This window comes from Thunnus albacares, chromosome 12 (genome assembly GCF_914725855.1).
Source record: "Thunnus albacares chromosome 12, fThuAlb1.1, whole genome shotgun sequence".
Classification (NCBI taxonomy): Eukaryota; Metazoa; Chordata; class Actinopteri; order Scombriformes; family Scombridae; genus Thunnus; species Thunnus albacares.
The window spans coordinates 27,123,441-27,142,458 of record NC_058117.1 but is presented as its reverse complement, the minus strand read 5'-3'; the positions used below and the strand labels follow the sequence as shown (position 1 = coordinate 27,142,458).

Here is a 19,018-nt window from a genome sequence, read left to right as displayed (position 1 = left end):
AAAAAGACACTAGAATTGATCACCAACCACTAAAGTAGCAAAAGCTCTTGATTGAAGAACTGATTTCCGATGACTGAATATACAGTATATTTCAGCTGCAAAATATTTTACGTGCTGCATTTTGTACATTAATACAGCAGTTTTTATCCTTTTGTTGCCGAAAATGCCATTCAGATTGTTATTTTTGTCTGGTCTAAGAGACCTTGACTTCAGTTTGTCCCCTCTCACCACTTTGGAAACCAAAAACCTACACTCTCGGTAAGTGCTAACAACTCATGATGAATTAACATGTGCCACTTTGCAAATTGATCCACTCTCTTGTTCAAAGACACTTCAGCAAGGTAGACACTACAGCACCCTGCTGCTAAATGGAGCACAAACAGCTCCTCTGGCTTAGGGAACACACTCTGTTGCCAAAATAATACTGTTTAAAAGAAAAAAAAACATTAGTTTCAGTTCATTGCTTCATTCTAAAACTATTTACATGTTTGCATCCTCGGGGGTAATCATATTCCGTAGGCAAAGTTGTTAAAATTGCCTCTAGTTTTTCTTTCTAAATTAATTTCCAGATAAAAATATATATTTTTGGCAGTGTTGTATTTTTCAAGAGGTGAATAATATCTTATTTTGATGCAGAGCGAATACGTCTGTAACATTTGTAGATTAAAATTCAGTGTAAATACACTAAAAATTAAAGCTGAGGCCACATTGACATAAGTAGTGTTGAAAACAGGTAAATCTGTTGTAATGTGATGTGTGTTTTGGGCTTTAGGCTTGTTTGGTCTTGCATATCACCAGTCATAAAAAAAATCACGGAGTAGCTTCTGAAATAAAGTCTATTTTGAACTTAGTATTTTGTACTTAATATCTTATTTTTAGAATGAGAAAGTATCTTCTAATACTTATTTACATGTGTGTTTGCTGTCAAATAGGCTACTGTGACAAAAAAAGGCTACATTCATCATATAAGTTATAAAACATATGTTACTCTGACAAAAACAAACCAACAAAAACAAAAAAAACTACTTTGTAGGACTAGCATAAAACCTAGCTGGCTAATTTACCAAAGCAGCCAAATTTGTCAGTATTAGGTTTGTGTGTGTGTGTAATTAGATGAAATTACTCTGCAGTCGTAAACAGAAAAAGAAATTCACACCCAGCTGCTGCTTCAAAGCCCGATAGTCAATGTTGCACTTTATTTTCCATTTTCACAACTACTGCAAATTTTCAAATTAAAGTCAGTAAAGGCAATGAAAAGGAGGGAAAAAACAGAATTTCGTGTACCAGTCCTATACTGTCTAGCATGAAAGAATCACCTAAACTAGCATTTATTTCAATAGCACATCACACTCCACCACTCTATTCCTCTGAGTTTCTCTTTTTAAAGCCACACTTTGCCATGCTCTCATGTTTTAAATCTGCTGTTAAACTCAACATTTCCTGTTGCTTCACCATAAAAGCCTTGCAGTGAAGGGAAGGTGTTGCGCCCCTTGAACAAAAGGAAGAATTATAACGTGACATGGGAGCAGATTAGAGAAAAGGGAAATTATACTTTGATTAAAAAAAAAGGGAATTTAGAGGAAATTAAAGGCCTGTCTCTATTAGCAGCCTATCTCAAATAAAAGCTTTATTCTGTTCACAGTATGTGATGCTGCCTGTCTTTCTTAACGCCAGTGAAGATGACAAACTTCACTTGTGTTGACAGAAGCATCATGACAGGATAGAAATAGAGATAGATGCGGTTCACTGGCCAGCTAGAATTCGGTGTATGTGATCATGACAGTATCTTGGAGACCATTCCGACGTGGGATGCACTGAAAACATTGGCACCGAGCCACCTATTTCACCGCGCCACGACTGCATTACATAACCAGAAACCGGAGACAAGGAGGAGTAGATTCCTTTGTCAGAGTTCAAAGTGCGCCGTGGAGAGATAATGGCCTCCTTTTATCAGCGCGCCATGGTAATGAGCTTGTTCATCACCTTGGGGAGAAGAGAGGACAGGTGGGGAGGACGAAGTAGGGGGGTTCAGAGGGAGGGGGGGAGGAGGGCTGAGGAATGCCCATCCATCAGGAGCCATACCCACAGTCTGGCCAAAGCCCCAGCCCCCTCAAACCTCCAGACCTCTTCATCACTGTCTGTGTACGTGCGAGTTGGAAAAGCCATTCAGTCTTCAGAACAACACATGCAACAAGAATGAATCCCCAGTGTTCCTATGGGAGGATTTTATTCCAAAATTCAACAAGTATATACTGTATATAGATTTTCTGATGCTCAGTATGTCAAAAAGAGAAATTAGTCCTTTTCCTTTACCCCTCCACAGGCAGGCAGGGAGACACCCAGCGAGCAATTTGACATAAAGATACTGCAGACTGTCGAGTGTACAAACCATCTGACACCAGACACCAGACGGTATGTGGCCCATCCTCTATGAACAGTTGTAGCTGTCCACAAATACAGGGCCTATATAAAATATACTGTGCATACATACATATAGCATAGCATGCATTGTTAAAATATTCAACCCTCACCATCAGTCTCCACCTTTCTTTTTGCACTCAATCATGGATTTTTTAGTGGCCTTAAACTTAACCTGAGTTTAAGAGGATAGTTTGACATTTTTGGGGGGGAAATATGCGTATTAGCTTTCACGCTTATTTGCCTCCTTGGTTGAGAGGTAGAACTATTTGAGGAAGTCATTGCAATCGAGCAAGAAATTGTTTCAGCACATGACCCCCATAAAACAGCAACTTAGTGTTTTAGAGAGCCTTTTGAGTTTCTCCTCTTTCCAGTCTTTATACTAAGCTTAGCTAACCGGCTGTCGGCTCTAGCATCATACTTGAGGGGCAGATATAAAAGTGGCATCGATCCTCTTTTCTAACTGCGAGCAAGAAAATGAACGAGCATATAACCTGACATTTCAAACTATTACATTCACTATAAAGGTGAGAGATCAGAAAACATTTTCCAACAAAGAAAAATTCTTTTGGAGGGCTTTGACAAACAAAACTACTTTGGCATTTAGGTACAAGGACTACTTGGATGTTGATATGATAGCCTGCACCAGAAAATGACAACAGAAAAGCTGAAAATGTTGAAGCTGAATTTTCATAGTTTTGTGAAATTGGGATGTAGGAATAATCTTTTTTTAACAGCTTCCTTAAGTTAAGCTGCTACAGGAGTTTTTTTTTTTTACAATGCTTCCTCAGGGCTCCATTTGATGAACAGTTAAAGCCAAGTCAACCTCCTTCTGACGTCATCGCTTTAATACATGATCACAGCTGGTTATAAGATGAAACAGGTGTGCTTCTCCTGCACTGTCCTGCCTAAAAAAAAGTACTTTTCTCAAAAGATACTGGAGAAAAAAAGTCTTTGTTGCCTTATTTAGTCGTTGGTTTTGTTTAAGTATAACTGTTTTTGTGCTGATGCTGATGCTGATACATCCTTTGAAAAGAGAACTGAATCCCTATTTTCATTTATACGGATCAAATCTACCAGACACGGCGTTTAGAACCGCATATTTTAAAGGCGATCGTAAACCGGCCACAGTGGTAGAAAGACCTTCATTCTTGTGGGCTTGTATGAATTTTAATTTGAAGATTATTGCATTCAGTCTAGGCTACTGTGCGCTGAACATCAGCTGAATGCCCAAATGTAAGTGGAAACATTATAAACCACCGGAGACCTACAAAATTTCCAATATGCCATATTGTTGGATCTATAAAACCAGCAGGAGTCTGTCTCAGCTTTTTTTTTGTGGCTGGATATGAATGAAAACCATCCGGAACGTTTCCAGGTGACAAGGACTTGACGGACTACTATCTCCATGTGGGGTCGCCGACCTCCACTTTCCTTCTGGTTTAACAAGCAACCCCCCCACCCCCCCCCAATACCCACCAGGCCCACAGGATATATGAGCTCTGAGGAGGGGGGAGGTGTGTGTGTTTGTGTATGTGTGTGTGTGTGTATATACATATGTGCATGTGGTGAAACCTTGCTCAAGGGAAGATCTTGTTCTCCTGGTCGACCTTGAATGTCCTCATTCATTTTGCTGACAGTAGCTCTGAATACAAATAAATTCTCTGAATATTCTTTGCTAAAACTCCAACAAAGGCAGAAATTGGAATGAGACGAGTCCAGCACTAACTCTGACGAGGCTCGGGGTTTTAAGTGTCACTGGAGGATCCACATGTTAACTATACATACTGTCTGTTTTCTCTAATGGTGTGGTTGGATAACATGGAATAAACTCGCTGCTAGATAATAACATATAAGCATGTTTGTCTGATGTGTACAGAGCCCAGCATGTATCAAGGGTACATTTTTAGACAATTTGCATTCACAATGTAGTAATTTATACTCTTAAATTAATAAATTTGTTCCCATGAATAAATAATACTTGGCCTTGGATTATTTGCATTAAGTGTGCTCTCCCTAATAATTCCCACAAATTAGGCTTATAGAGGAACGTTTGTATTGTAACAGTAGGAACTGGAGTCACTGGTTGCTCTGGCTGGTCTGGTCAGTCAGGGTTGAAGCTACCTTTGAAGACTCAGGGGTCACGTCCTGGCTATTGTTCTTGGGAATTTACTACAAATACACACAAATTACAAATGGTAGGTTTCTCCAAGACAGATACTAATGATTTCTTTTTTAAGATTTGACTGTTGCATTAATACTACTACTAATAATAAATCAATTAAGAATTGAGTGTTTCAGCTCCATAATTATATTTCTAACAGTGTGGTTTCTTTCTTTTATTTCTTTCTTCTTTAGATGGTTTTGGTGAATAGTGACCATGCCATCTGTGTATTTGTGATGTCTGTATTTTTGCTGTTGTTATAGTTATTGCTGCATTTTTTTGGATCCATAACTTGTTTGACCACTGTACACAAAGGAGGACTCTACTGTGCTGGAAGCTTTAGAGGACTTGGAAACAGACTTTAGAAGACTTAGGGAGGTAAACTTTACATAACTGATACTGTATATTCACTGTTTAATGACTGAAGTCTTAATCACACAATTTTACAAGTATTTTTGATGGTTGGTTAGCGATATATTATGTTTTGTCCATTTTCTCCACTATTAGTGAATTTCTGCTATTTCTTTCTTCTCAGTCCTCTTTGTTACTTCTGCTTCCCTACACTGTCAAGGTTTCTCTCATTCACAAATTATATTTGTCATCATATCTTGCCAGTTATCTTTTGGTCCATATTCCATGAACAACCCAGCTGTTGGATTTGTAGGATCCTTTCATTCAATTTTTTGTCTCATCATCCCCCTGCTAGCTTTCCTTCACTGGCTCAGGGGATCTGACCACCTACAGTATCTTCATGGACCCACATTTAATGAAGATGCTACATGTTAATTGAATCTAATCACCAGGGTATTTAGCTATTGACTATCTAAAAAAAATGTAATGCATTTCAAATTGATCTCTCTTTATTTATTTAATTTTGGCAATCAAGTAACACATTTTTTGTACACAAATAATAAACTTTAGCTATGATACTGATGATTTTCATGCACTGACTCTGAGGAGGTTTTACCTGTAACTGAACTTACTACACAAATGAAGACAAATGGCTAATGGTTCTTAAAATAAGAATATTTATGAGAAATACTCTATTGACTATTTAAAGGTATAGTATATCTAAAAGTATATCTTGACAAATCTACCCATTACAACTGTGCAAGAGCAAGTATCTCTTACTAAAGTTTCACAAGAGTCCATGTAGAATAATATTTAAGTGGGATGGGGTGTATCCTTCCCATAAAACACCTACGTTTAAGCACTCATAGTCTCTCTCTAAGGATCCACTTTCACCCCTAAATTAACCTAACCAGAGTATCTACATTATATACACAGTGGGAAACCTAATAGCTCTGGAGGAAGGAAATAAGGCAGTTTAAATCAGTCATTTCATCACAGTCATTCATATTTAATTGATATAAATGCCATTATTATGCCCTCAAAATAATTGATAGCACTGCAACGCAAATCAAGATTGTGGGCAATCCCCCAGTACTTGGAAACACCAACTTTCCCAAATTATTGCAGGGCGAATGAGATCCTTCAGTTGGCAGGATACAAATTCTGGCCTCCTGGTGGAGTATCAGATTGAAGACTTGACCGTTCTTCATTTATTTCCTTTCCTTATTATATTGCTCAGTTTTCAGTTTAGGCAATTTGAATTAAAATACCAATAAATATATGTTTGAAAACATAAAAACTCTTGAGAGTGCTTCAATTATTTAGAGGCTTTGAGGCATGGAGCACGGCAGGCTGGGTGGAGCAGTGTTAAAGCCGAAGCACTTTGTGCTTGCAGTCGGAGATGAAGAGGCTATTTGTCTGTGTAGTGTGTAGAGCTCTTATCAGGGATTTGTTTGCGGCACAATTTAATTTGCATAAATTTCTTGGAGAGTAAGATGAAAACTCGGTGCTCTTGGCTCGAGCAGGAGGGACAGATTGTCCTCACAATGCACATTCCACCAACCGGCTCACATCCTTGTTCTAATGTCGAACTTGGGATAAGCTTTTTCATCTTAGCGTGAATATCCCTACACATTCATAAACAAAATATTCCCAATTCTTTAGATGATTTTGAGGTGACTGTATTTAAAGGATGATTCCGTATTTATCACCACCTGGGTCTTATTTTCTGTCTTTAACCATCATTTCTTACAGTAATGATACTCAGAAGATTAGTTGCTGAGGTCTGGGAACAACATGACATCACTACGAGTAAATCTAAAACAAAAAAAACATTTGCTTAATGTAAATAAGCTGATAGCTGCAGGACAACTATTGGCTCATCATAGCTCAGAGTTGAATCAGGAAACTGGTGCATGCCGTAGACTAGGTGTACCATCAACGAGCCACACTGTTGCACTCATGTTCCCTCATTACCATGTGTGCACTCTTTACTTTATTTACTCTGGTTTGAGCATTGCTTGCTGAAAACTACATTGCCCTGCTATTTTAGTGAATTACTGAGCCTTTAAAAAAAAGGAAACTACATATTTTTGACCAAGATTTACATCTTCAGTAGGAACCAATGGAACCAATGGGCTATAGGTTAGAGCCTTATCCTTTAACTTGGTGAAGATAATGCAGTTATTACAGATAGATATTATGGCCAAAACGAGGCAAACGAAATGTGAAGTTTTAATAAATCTAAATAATGGATGTTACTGGGTGCTTTCTAACTACAAGACTGATGTTCCTCACCCTGTGTCAGTCAGCAAGTCACTGAATCCCCGCCACTGTGGCACTGTTCTGCAATCGACCCTGACCTTTGACCTCTACGGGGAAAAGGGGAAGGGGGTAACAAATAATTTCTCCTTTGGGAATCTATATCCAATAAACAAAGACTTCCTGTTTGACCTGTTTGTCCTGGGAGACAAACTGCAAGGAGAAAGAAAACAAAAAGCACATGTAGATCCAATAAATTCTTTTTATCGATTTTCCAATAAAAAATACATTCATACAGAAACTATTTTACAAAACAATTTCAAATGAAAAAATCTTGTTATGCCATAAAACAAACAAAAATAGAGCGTCACATTTTATCTCCATGTTTGTCCAATAAAGATTCTCTAGCTAAAGATAGGGCTTCTTCTCAGGTCTTTGAAAGTTTCAGAGAAAGAAATCACATGGGAAATTAAAAAAAAAAACAAAAAAAAAAACGTAATACTTAGCGGGCACCAGAATGCAAAATGATAACAATTCAAGTGTCCAGAACAATTCACGTCTGAAGAGTTGTTTTTTTTGTTTTTGTTGTTTTTTTTTCTTGAAAGATGATAGGCCACAGGTGTACGCGCTATTGATGCCTTTTTTTTTTTTTTTAAACGAACATTTTTGCTCTAACGTTCTCCAATCAAATAAAAAAAAAACCAAAAGATGTTATAGAAGCAAAGGAAGGAGGATGGAGTGCGTCTATTTTACAATAATTTTTCAGCCTCTTGTCTTTATTGGTTCATCTTTAGAAACAACACACTGCGCTTGTTTTTGGTCCCATATCCTTTCAAAATAGAAGCTTCCTTACAAAATTCTCTTCGTTTACAATGCACATATCTTTGCATTTTCAACATTTCTCAGTGTAAAAAGGAACATCGGCCTACTGGTTTTCTTTAATGTTGACCAGGTTAACCTGTACAGTTGTTGGGTTACAATAAGGCTGCCTGTGAGATTGACTACTGGGTGACAGACATCAGGTTTAATGACCGCTTGAACGCTTCCATCTGTTTTACTTCGTGGCTCCAAAATGTTTTTTGGAAGTAAGGAAAATATCCTAGATTTTATCTTGATGGAGTTATTGTGAATTTCAATAAACTAGAGAGAACAGAGAATTTTTTTTATCAACCCACAAAGAAGTGCGTTGAAGTCCTTTTAAGTCAAGTTAAAACATGCATATAGTGAAGTCGGTACAGAGAAACATCTGGTCCTGGTCTCATTTTAGTTCACCTGCAGAGACAGACAGAAACCTCTAGACCAGCAGCAAAGCTCAGATAAACTGGTTAGACTGGTTTTGGTACCGTTTAGTCAGATCACAGGTTGTTTAAAACCAGGACTGAGTAAATTACTGACTCACCCCGAGGGCGAGACTTACCAAAACACACAACATCAAAACAGACTCACGATTGAGAGTGTTGCCATTATTCTAGAGGACACATCCTTTTTTTAAAGAGCCTTTGACACATCAATGGATATAAATGGCCCCAACGCAAATGTTTTCTTTGCGTTAAATCCTAATTTATAACAACCTTGGTGGCTAAGCATACCACATTTCATGAGAACATGTTTCCAAGACTCTGTACCTTTGACAGCTAGTTACAGTCCATCTGAAGTGCATCCACACCACCTTATACTACATAGTAGTAAAACCTTTACAAAACTGAATTGCTTTTTCAAGTGCTCCACAATTCTGTCTCAGACCTGGGTCATTTTTGGAGAATATGATTAAGTTCCGGTATTGTTATGATATAGTCAACAAAGAATGCACAGAAATGTAAAAATGGCAGTCATTTTGAAGCTGATATATAGTTATTTTTTATTATTCAGGAGTTTAGAGGAGTCTGTCGCGAGATAAAAGGGAAAAAGGTGCGACTGTATGGATCAGAGCCTTTTTGTAAAGCTATTCAATAACACACTACTGCATTCGCATCCTCTGTGTATGTGTTTGTGTGTGTGTGTGTGTGTGAGAGAGAGAGTGATCTATTTAACAGGACAAGGCCACTTACATAAGGCATCAGTAAGGTCAACAGTGCATTTACAGATAGAACAAAAAAAATAAAAGAGCAAAAGTGAAGAAAAAGGAACAAAAAATCCCATGATCAAGACAGTTGCCAAGCAATAGTGGTATCCCCAACTTAAGAACATAAAAATCAAAATGACTGCCTTATGTGTTTTGTACAATACTATGATATTGAGTAATATGAAGGTAGCTGCTCTCAAATGGAATTTTGTTGTCCAATAAGCAAACAGGTGAGCAACACATCCCCAGATCCCATGCAACTTCTGTTATAATGGCAATAACTGTTTGTGTACAACCGTTGTTTTTTTTGTTTTTTTCTTTCAAGATACAGAGCTTACACAATGGACAACAAAATGAGCTTTATAGCGTGTATGTTTTTGAGACAGGCTACGTAATACATTGCACATTTAATAGCTGCACTAAACAAAACACCTCCCACTTTTGAACTGGGAGCTGTAGTTCCACCTCCAGGCAGAAAGGGGGTGCTCTCTCGTAAATTAACTCCACCAAAACAACCCCCCCTACTCCTCTCCACAGCCAATAGACTCAAACAGCACAGACAAAACCTTTTTTTCTGCTTGCATTCATTCTCAGTGAGACAACAGATATCACCCCCTCCCACCCCCTCCCCACCCCCTCCCCCCCCGAAAAAAAAACCTCCCCCGTGTAACATCAACCCCTCCACGCCATTCACTCGCAGTTTCACAATGCAAGCTCCATCCGCTCCATAAAGCCAGCACAGGCATCCAGTCGCAGGCACTCACAGTCCCCATGCGCACAGGCAAACACACTGTCATTGGAGGCAACGGCAACCCCTGCAGGAGTCCCATAATCCTCCAGGAAAAAAGCGTCGAACACCATACAGAAGAGTCTCTTCCTGTCTTCTCCAACCCAGATTTTTCCCGTTTAACTTTTTTTTTTTTTCAAAGTCTCTCCCCGCCCTCCCGCTCCTCTGTAAAAGCCTTTCAAGAGCAATCTCCACAGCGAGGTGTTGGAGGCACTAAGTATGGTGCAAATAATAGCCTGCGTTGCTTCATGTTTTTCCACTGACTGGAACACGGCGGTGCTCCTGTTAACGCTCCCAGGACACACCGGCCTCGCTGATCCCCCACAGGTCAGGACAATCAACCAGAATCATCCCTCAGGGCTTTCGACACAGAGGCCATCTTAGATGTGCCTCTTCATGTGCAGCGCCAGGTGGTCGGAACGGGAGAAACACCTGATAAAAGAAGAAGAGAGAAGATTTGAGAATTAGTTTTCTTATATACAGATACACTTTTACATTTGATTCCTCTCTGGCAGGGTTTTAGAAGTTTTAGTTGTTTTTAGAAACTACAGAAGAAGAATGTGTTAGTTAGCATGAGCATTAGCTAACTAGCATGAGCATTAGCTAACTAGCAAAAGTGCTGACGAACTCAAAAGAGTTAATCAATAAACAGAAAAATACCAACAATACACCACAGTAAATTAAGTTATTGTAACTTAAATGACATCAGACAAAAGATAATTAAAGCTAATGGATATTATTTAGATGTAACTGCTAGCAGTGGCGGCTTTGCTGCCATTTTGCCACCAGTTTGTTGACACTTCTGTAGTTATTTTCGCTAACTGGGAGGTTTCTTAGCTGTCAGAAATATCTGATCTAATCTTCTAATCTCTGACTAGGAGGTGGAGTTTAATGTTTTTTTACCTACTCTGCTGCTCATAATTTTGGTCTCTATGAGATTAACGTGGCATTAGGTCCAAGAACGAAGATAATACCACATTCTCATCCAATCTTAAGTCTCAAACTACATACGTAGGTTTGTCTAATGCCATTATCTGTCAGAAGGAGAACCACATAGGGGATGATAAATCTACGATGGCTCATTGAGATATGGCCCCGGTCTCATTCCCCGCACTCCTCGTCACGACACCTTCAGGCTTCCACTCATCAACAGTCCCCATTCGACCCCACTGCTCCTCCCTTTGTACTCTTTCCATCCAACCCCTTGACCTAGATCCCATTCTGTCAGTCTGTCCTTGACCCTCATTCATCCCTCCACCTGAAATGTCATTTTGATAAACTGATTTGCATACATAAGTGGTCTATTGTAATGAAGGAGTCCTTGGCACCAAGGGCAAACTCAGAAAAACAAGAGCTGGATTTCCAACTCTGGGGATCATTGTAAGGGACATACAATAAAGCAGTACTTGCATTGCATTACAGTGATAACATTATTTGTGCCACGGAAAAAACAAAAATGTTTCCTAGCATGTTGGCATGTGATTCTTGACCTCCTCGGTTGCTTGTAATGTTGGCAATCCAAAAAGTCAACTTCTGTCATTGTGGTACTTGTTGAAGGACATTCCAGTGTTCTCACCTGTCGCAGTGACTGCATTTGAATGGCTTTGCTCCAGTGTGCTTCCTGAAGTGTCTGGTGAGTTCATCGCTTCGTGCAAAACGCCACTCGCAGCCCTCCCATGAACACCTGTAGGGCTTCTCACCTGCAAAAATCGACAGGAATCGCAACATTAACATTTATCGGGATGTGCATTCTTCGTCAGTGAGTTTAAAGAGACTTGAAAAGCTTAGCTAGACATCATCGTTGAAAGATTTTAGCAAACGCTCAGCTGTTTTTTTCCCACAGGTTGAGAATTTACTTGTGGTGGTGGATGGTGCAGTGTGTGATGGATGGATTCAGTAATAAACTAGTTTACTTTTAACAAGGTTTATAAATAGCTGTATTTATTGCAAATGTCAACATAAATAACTATTAAGAAATAAATAAATAATAAATAAATAAACTGCATATTAAAATAAATGTTCCACTTTCGAAATATATTAAGGAACAGAACACAGACATCAGTTCTGCCTTTTGATGAACATGTCAGAATAAAATACATTTCACATTTTCAAAATATATTCAAGAGATCAAAACACTTTAACTCTGCTTTTGGTCCACAGTTGTTCCCTTCAGTCTTTGGTCATGTGCCTGTTTGCACAGTTGGAATATTTAATTTTCCTGACTTTGAAATAAGAAAAAACATTTTTAATTCCTGTCTGTATTAAAATCAGTATGGCGACTTATCACGATATTTCCACTTGCGATACGTTATCAATACACTGGGGTCAGGTATTGATACATATTTTTAAACACAGGACCACTTGGAATTGATTCAGCTACTTTGACTCACTGCTACCAGAAACGCCACTACCTTACGCCTCCTTATGGAGGTTCTGAACAGACTGGTGACAGTCAGATGGACGGCAAATGTAGGTGACAATGAAGAAGAAATGCAAGCCAACTAACCATGAGCTGCTGCTCTCAGACTCAGCTGGAACTTTGACCGTCACTAGAGGCACATTTGTGGCCCTTTGTAAAAGTTTCTGTGAGGTACCGGTGTTGCAGCTCAGCTAACATTAGCGGCTCCACAAGAGGCTTTCCAGTGTGTGTGTGTGTGTGTGTGTGTGTGTGTGTGTGTGTGAGGGAGTGTCAGTACGTAGCTGCTGCTGCTTAACATGTTAATGTTTAGCCGAGCATCATCACTCCTGATGTATTTTGTAAAGCTTTGAATATAGCAGTTAGTTATATAGTGTTGTTTACTGCCACAGAAAAGGAATAAATCTTCAGGTTATTAGCATGACGTTGCGTCTCTGTTGTCTCTTATCAGACTTGCTAACTCTACCAGCAGCTCTGTGAGAGGCACAGACTGAGCAGTGTTGTCATATTTATACTTGGCAGCACTTTGGGGCTGAAGGTCCACTGGTCTGTGTGTATTATGAAATGACAATTGCGTGTCTTGATTGAAAAAACAACTGGAATTCAGATTTTTATCTACGTGGGCGGGTCTTAATCTACCTGAACGGGCCGCCCAAATAGAGCCTAAGTGTGGGAAACGCTGCTCAGGTGCTTTTTGTTATTTACAAATGGATTCCTGCAAGTTTTGTGATGAGTATCCTTCAGTACTTCAGTAATACATAGCAGCTAGTCTACTTGTAGATATAGATAGTAATTTGTCAAATAATCTTTCTTATCTGCTGACCCATGACAAGAACCATAATTGTGGTATATTTGAGCTATCAATCAAAATGTCAGTATATTTGTTTTTTTCCCCCACATTTTGAAATGCAACCTCTTAAATATGTACTCAGTATCTACAGTTGTGTCTTATCTGAGCGGTAAAACCAATTATAATGTCAGAGAAAACATGATCCTGTACAAGTCCAAAGCAGATTGAGCAGGCTACTGTAAGTTGAAGAGAAAAACAACCTCGTGCCTTGTGGGTCTTGAGAGCTGTGGTATGCAGCTTTAAGGAGCTGCTCGAGTAGACAGCTTATGTAATGGTGGTGAGCTGCAGGAAAAAATAGAGACTGCTCCTAATGGTCCTAAAGGCCATTAACCATGGGGATAACATGGTCAGCGAAGGATGCTAGGAATGCGACTTCCTCTGCTAATGGGCGGCACAGCTGTAAACAGCTTGGCAGAGGTCAAAGGTGACGAGGGAAACTGCTCACATTTGAACCCCCCGGACAAAAAACTACAAATGTCAGATTCTCATCATTTCTTTTTTTTATTTTTTGTGCCTTCTTTTTAAACTGTGAATGCAAACTGGTGAGTTTCTGAGTCTTTTTCCCATGGTGAAATCTGAGAACTGTTGATTTGTTTTCAGGATCCACATCCTCTGGGTGCTGCTCGGTCACAAAAGAACATCCCTCCCCCCTCCTGTCTCTCTCTGTCTCCCTCTCCCCTGCATGAAGTCACGTTCTACTGTGTGAATTAGGTCACAGTTGAGGGCATTCCTCTTGACAAACTATTCAAAGTATGTGGGAGCATTTGCAGGACTTTGAGCGAGAAAACAACACCTCACTTCATTTTACTTGTGCATCTGAGTGTTTTTTTTGCCCCTCACATGAGTTGATGATGTTTCTCTTTGCAAATAATGTTTTAAAAACATGACCTTTCAGGGCTGTATTTCCCTCTTATGGCAGGTTTGCACTCTTGACCATTTGCATTGGGGAAATAAAATAATCACACTGTCAAGCCTCTTTACCTGTGTGTGTCCGCTGGTGTGCTTTGAGGTGCGAGCTCTTGGTGTACACCTTCCTGCATCCGTTGAAGTGACACCTGTGCACCCGCCTCCTCCCATCAGGCGACGCCTCCCCACTGGTCAGCCCTGACCTCTCCAGGGTCCTCTCCATGCCCCCAGTCCTTATTTTCCCAGGTGAGTGCAGCACAGTCTGTATCCCACTCCACACCTGGGCGACAGAGCTCTCCTTGCCCAGCTCGGGTGAAGACGGCGGCGTGCTGATGATGGTGGAGCCCAGGTCTTCACCACCGTCGCCCAGAATGTCAGTCAAAGAGCTCGAGGAGAAGTCGAGGGTAGGTGAGAGCTCCTCGGAGCTGTCCGAGGCCTCGCTGCTGGCGTCGGAGTTGAAGCCGCCGGCGTCGAGGTGCTGGCTGTCCTGATTGTCTTCCTCCTCCTTGATGTGGGGGATCTTTGGGTCCGTCTCGTTTGACTTGTCCCCGCAGGCGAGCATCAGCTTGCTCCACAGGTCCTCCTGGCTCTCAAATTTGAGGTCCGTGGCCGAGACGTAGGGCTCGCTCTGGAGGTACCTCTCCAGCTCGAGGCATGTCTGCTCGGAGGGAAGAAGAGATAGCAGTGAGTTCATGGGTGCACAGAGCCTGAGGCCTGTAACACAACGCTTCTCCTTCCACCGGAAAATCCCTAAAACACCCCGAAAAAAGGTGATTTGTTTTCACGGGAAACACAAACTGGTGTTCTTCTGTACACTGTGTTTATTCTTAGCAGCAGCAGCAGGAGGGGGAAATGCTGTGACACTGTAACACCACTGGCCCTGCTTCCTTCCTGCTTGCAGGAATGAGGCAAGACACAATGTCCTATGCAGAAGATAGTCAAGTACATTCTAAGGGTGCCCGCTGAGGCCATATCAGGGAAGATTACAAGCACCACATTTCCTTCTGAGAGCATGCAAGAATAAGGTGCTCTTACCCGTGAATGCATGCACGGTGGTGTGTGTGTGTGTGTGTTGGGGTTGGTCATGAAATTTACATATGCTACAGAGCCCCCCATTGGGTTAGGGAAGTGCTTGTAGATCTTTTAAATCTATCAATTATTCAACATAATGTGGATTTAATAATGCATTCGGAGGCATCGCTAGAAATAACATAGCACACCAGGGACTGAGAGGAGGGAGGTCTGGTTCACGGGGGTCCATAAAAAGCCTGGCATGAATACTGCAAGAGCTGCTGTGGATTGTGGGCTTATTTTCTTTGAAAAGGAAGTGAGAGAGCACTTCCTCAACCCGCCGTAGTCAGTGAGCACAGGCCAGATATGAGGGTAACTAACAGGCCTGTGCAGTCTCCATATGAAGCAGGTTCGTATTTACAACCAAATTTCATTATAGTAGAGCTGAATAGACCGGTGGTACCTCCAGGTTGGGGACATGAGATGAATTTGAGAAGAAAAAAACAAAAAACATTTCTCCAACAATTATTTTTTTGACTTTAACAAAACTTTGCCCTTCAGGCCTCTGATGAGTATTACAATGAAACTATGTGAGAAGGGGATATCCCTCTTTGGTTGATCAGTCTAAATGCAGCTCTAAGGCATATACAACAGAGGGCATGAGTCCAACAAAACTACATAACTAGAAAGTCTTAGAAAGTATGCAGACTCAGAGGTAACCTTGATACATTTTTAGAAACACTAAAATAACAGATGAAGCCTCAAACAGCATCATTATTCAAATATTACAGCATGATAGATTTAAAAAAAAATCCATTAAGCATACCATGTGTCTATAAATCATAGAAACTGGAATCTGGTAATGTCATAGGAGATTATAAACTATGACAAGGTCATTATAACTTATCAAAGACACACTTTGTCTAAATTAGGAATATTGTGGGAACATCATAGTAATTTGGGAATGGGACAGAATGCATTCAAGGCAAATGTTTCTCGTCAGCAGTGCTGGATAAATCTCTGGCGAGCTTTAAATGCCTGGGAGGGCGACTTGGCCCGAAGCCCGAAGAGAGCTGATAGACGAAAAAAGATAGGATAAATCTGAAGCGTGCTGCCAATTTATTTCATTTTCTCCCCAAGCGAACAAGAAGCGACTTTCGCCCTTCCCTCGTTTTCAGTATAAAACTCCTCTGTTCTGTCATCCGGGTCGAGCCAAATTGGAACAGAAATCTTTCTCTCATTTGCTGTCAGTCTGTCACTCTCTCTCTCTCTCTCTCTCTCTCTCGTGTGTGTGTATGTGTGCGTGTGTGTGTGTGACGGAGAGCAAGAGTGAGCGAGAAAGAGAGAGAGAGAGAGAGAGAGAGAGAGAGAGAGAGAGGTGGAGAGAGAGGAGGAGATACGCGCAAAGACTCACGGCTCACCATTCACTCACTAAATTTGCAACACAGCGTGTTTTTATTTTATCACAAGCCGATGTGCCTTTACAACCTGCCAGCATGAGCCGAAATTATCTGTAACATTTATTATTTTTTTCCCAGCAGTAAACCATACGAGACAAAACAACTGCAAGCATGCTATATTTAACACACACACACACACACACACACACACACACACACACACAGTAAAACTATGTCAGTTAAAGTATCATGGGGATATTATTGTGATATTTTAGGATATCAAAAGCTATCCCATGAAGTGTGATATGCCATCTAAAAAGTCACTATTTAGTACAACAGATGTACTATAACTAGCGTATGGAAATAATACAGGGATCTGTCATGAAGGGAACTTGCATCACTTCCCCAAATAAATGCATGTGAATCGACTTCTAACAGGGGGAAATTGATATTAACTGTTGCACTAAATCAAACGTGAGACTGCATAAACAACTTTGACATTTGCACGTCCACACGCAGCTGTCATTGGAAAGCAAGTTACGCACATACTCCGAACTTCTGTAAAACAATCGCACATGAGCAGGAGAAGGACGAGGTGGTGGAGGTGGGTGGGTAGGGAGAGGGGGGTACGATCTGTCAAAGCTGTATGTTTACATGGAGGGATAAATCGTTACCTGCTGCCAGTACTCTTCCAGAGATGGTAAAGCTGAAAAGTATCCGGTGTCGTGCACAATTTGGAGCTCCTGGAAGATGCTACACATAGGGATGACATCCATTTCACTCCTGAGATGCAGCCACAAGTAGAGCCGAAATAAAGCTTGTAGAGAAAACGAAGTCTGTTGTTTTCAGAGAGAAGCTGGAGTCTTGGTTGTATTTGCATGTATAATAGTCTGGAGTCGTGCGCTTCCAGTGGAGGTTTTTGAGCGTGTGACGCACCGAGAGCGCACAACACTGAACTCTCCAAAAGTCCGTCAGCTCACTGTAAACTTCCCCCCCGATTCAAAATTACAGACAAACCCACCCCCCTGTGATTACATTACGTTTCGGCACGTCTACCAATGAGATGGCAGGAGCCTACCACCCGCCTACCAGACCACCCCTGGCCAATGCTGAGCCAGAGCCGACTCATCCTGTCTGTTGTGGTTGGTGCGTAGTCCGGAGCGTCTCCGTCTCCCATTGGGCTAAATCAGCGCTATTTTTAGAGTGCTATATAAACGGGTTCCTCTCGTACCACAACGAGGAAGTCGAGGTTTCGACAATTTGAATGAGAGTTCCAGCTTCTCCGGAGCAGAGGCAGTCACAGGAGAAGCGCTGGCTGCTGGCGGCACTGTGCAGCTACGCTCCAGCCTCGAAACAGTCACACTAAACTGTTTTTATTTCTTCACATAGACAAGATAAGAGATAAGGCAATATGTACCTTGATTAATGACCCATAGGGGGAATTCAATTTGATACAGCAGCACAAGAGGATGTAGTTAACATTAAAGAAAGACGTTTCCATGAATACCTATTGATCAAAAAAGTAAGTTAAAATAAAATAAGATAAAATAGGAATAATAGATACAATAAAACAGATGTGTGTGTGTGTGTATAGAGGCTACTGACACCTTGTCTTTTGGCAACTTCAGCCTTGAAAGTAGAGCGGAAAGTCTGCAGAGAAGGACTTGACTCAATATTTCTCCTCTCAGTAAAGCCCAAATCACGGCAACAATATTACAAGGCGCCTGCAAACTCAGGGGGATCGTCAAAGATCTGATCAATTTCTGTGGTCTATGAAACAAATCTGATAGAGTTCTTCTTTTTCATGACTGTCCAGAGATCCATGAGAATTATTATGAGCCTCCCTTTGACAGTAGAGACGGTTTAATAAGCTATTAAGTTATAATAGAGTTGCCATAAAGATGATTATTCACAAAATGCTGTGGAGGTTATTGTAGTGGCAGCAGCTTGACACATATCATGAGGGACAGGTTTTGCTTTTGCTGATGGTAATGTGCATCTCTCTCTCTCTCTCTCTCTCTCTCTCTCTCTCTCTCTCTCTCTGTGTGTGTGTGTGTGTGTGTGTGTTTTAATTTCAATCACCTGTGGCTCTCTTCAAAAGAGAGCTGACGTCTCTTGCTGCAAAGCGTGCTTTCTATTTTTTGATTATTATCACGAAACCACATTGCTCGTTCACTCGTTTCCTCTAGAAGCAGGAAAGAAGACGAGGTATTAAAAAAAAAAAAAAAAGCGCAGGCCACCCAAAGTGCATGGTGAGAGTTTCTAATATAAGATCCCTCATATATCTCTCACAGCTCTAGAATGACATGTTATAAATACGCACTGGCACTCTTCCAGAGACATTTTTCCCTTTTTTTACCTAATTTGAATGGAGATAATCATTGCTCTGCG

The 19,018-nt window shown here is 40.7% G+C and overlaps 1 protein-coding gene across 1 annotated transcript; it reads right to left on the bottom strand.

Moving 5' to 3' along the window:
- Positions 1 to 9,980: 9,980 nt before the first annotated feature.
- LOC122993717 (Krueppel-like factor 6) lies at positions 9,981 to 17,630 on the bottom strand. The gene is made up of 4 exons (XM_044368102.1): positions 17,302 to 17,630; positions 14,292 to 14,874; positions 11,621 to 11,744; positions 9,981 to 10,476 (listed from the first exon to the last, which is right to left on the bottom strand). The coding sequence occupies exons 1-4, from the start codon at positions 17,401 to 17,403 to the stop codon at positions 10,425 to 10,427; spliced, it is 861 nt and encodes a 286-aa protein (XP_044224037.1). The 5' UTR covers positions 17,404 to 17,630; the 3' UTR covers positions 9,981 to 10,424.
- Positions 17,631 to 19,018: the final 1,388 nt, after the last annotated feature.

Bases quoted from the DNA above. Each gene is read 5' to 3' on its own strand.
- LOC122993717 (XM_044368102.1), bottom strand. From the start codon at position 17,403: ATGGATGTCATCCCTATGTGTAGCATCTTCCAGGAGCTCCAAATTGTG. The intron at 14,875-17,301 runs GTAACGATTTAT...CCCTCCGAGCAG, and splicing joins TGGAAGAGTACTGGCAGCAG to ACATGCCTCGAGCTGGAGAG. The intron at 11,745-14,291 runs GTAAAGAGGCTT...CGATTTTTGCAG, and splicing joins ACACCAGCGGACACACACAG to GTGAGAAGCCCTACAGGTGT.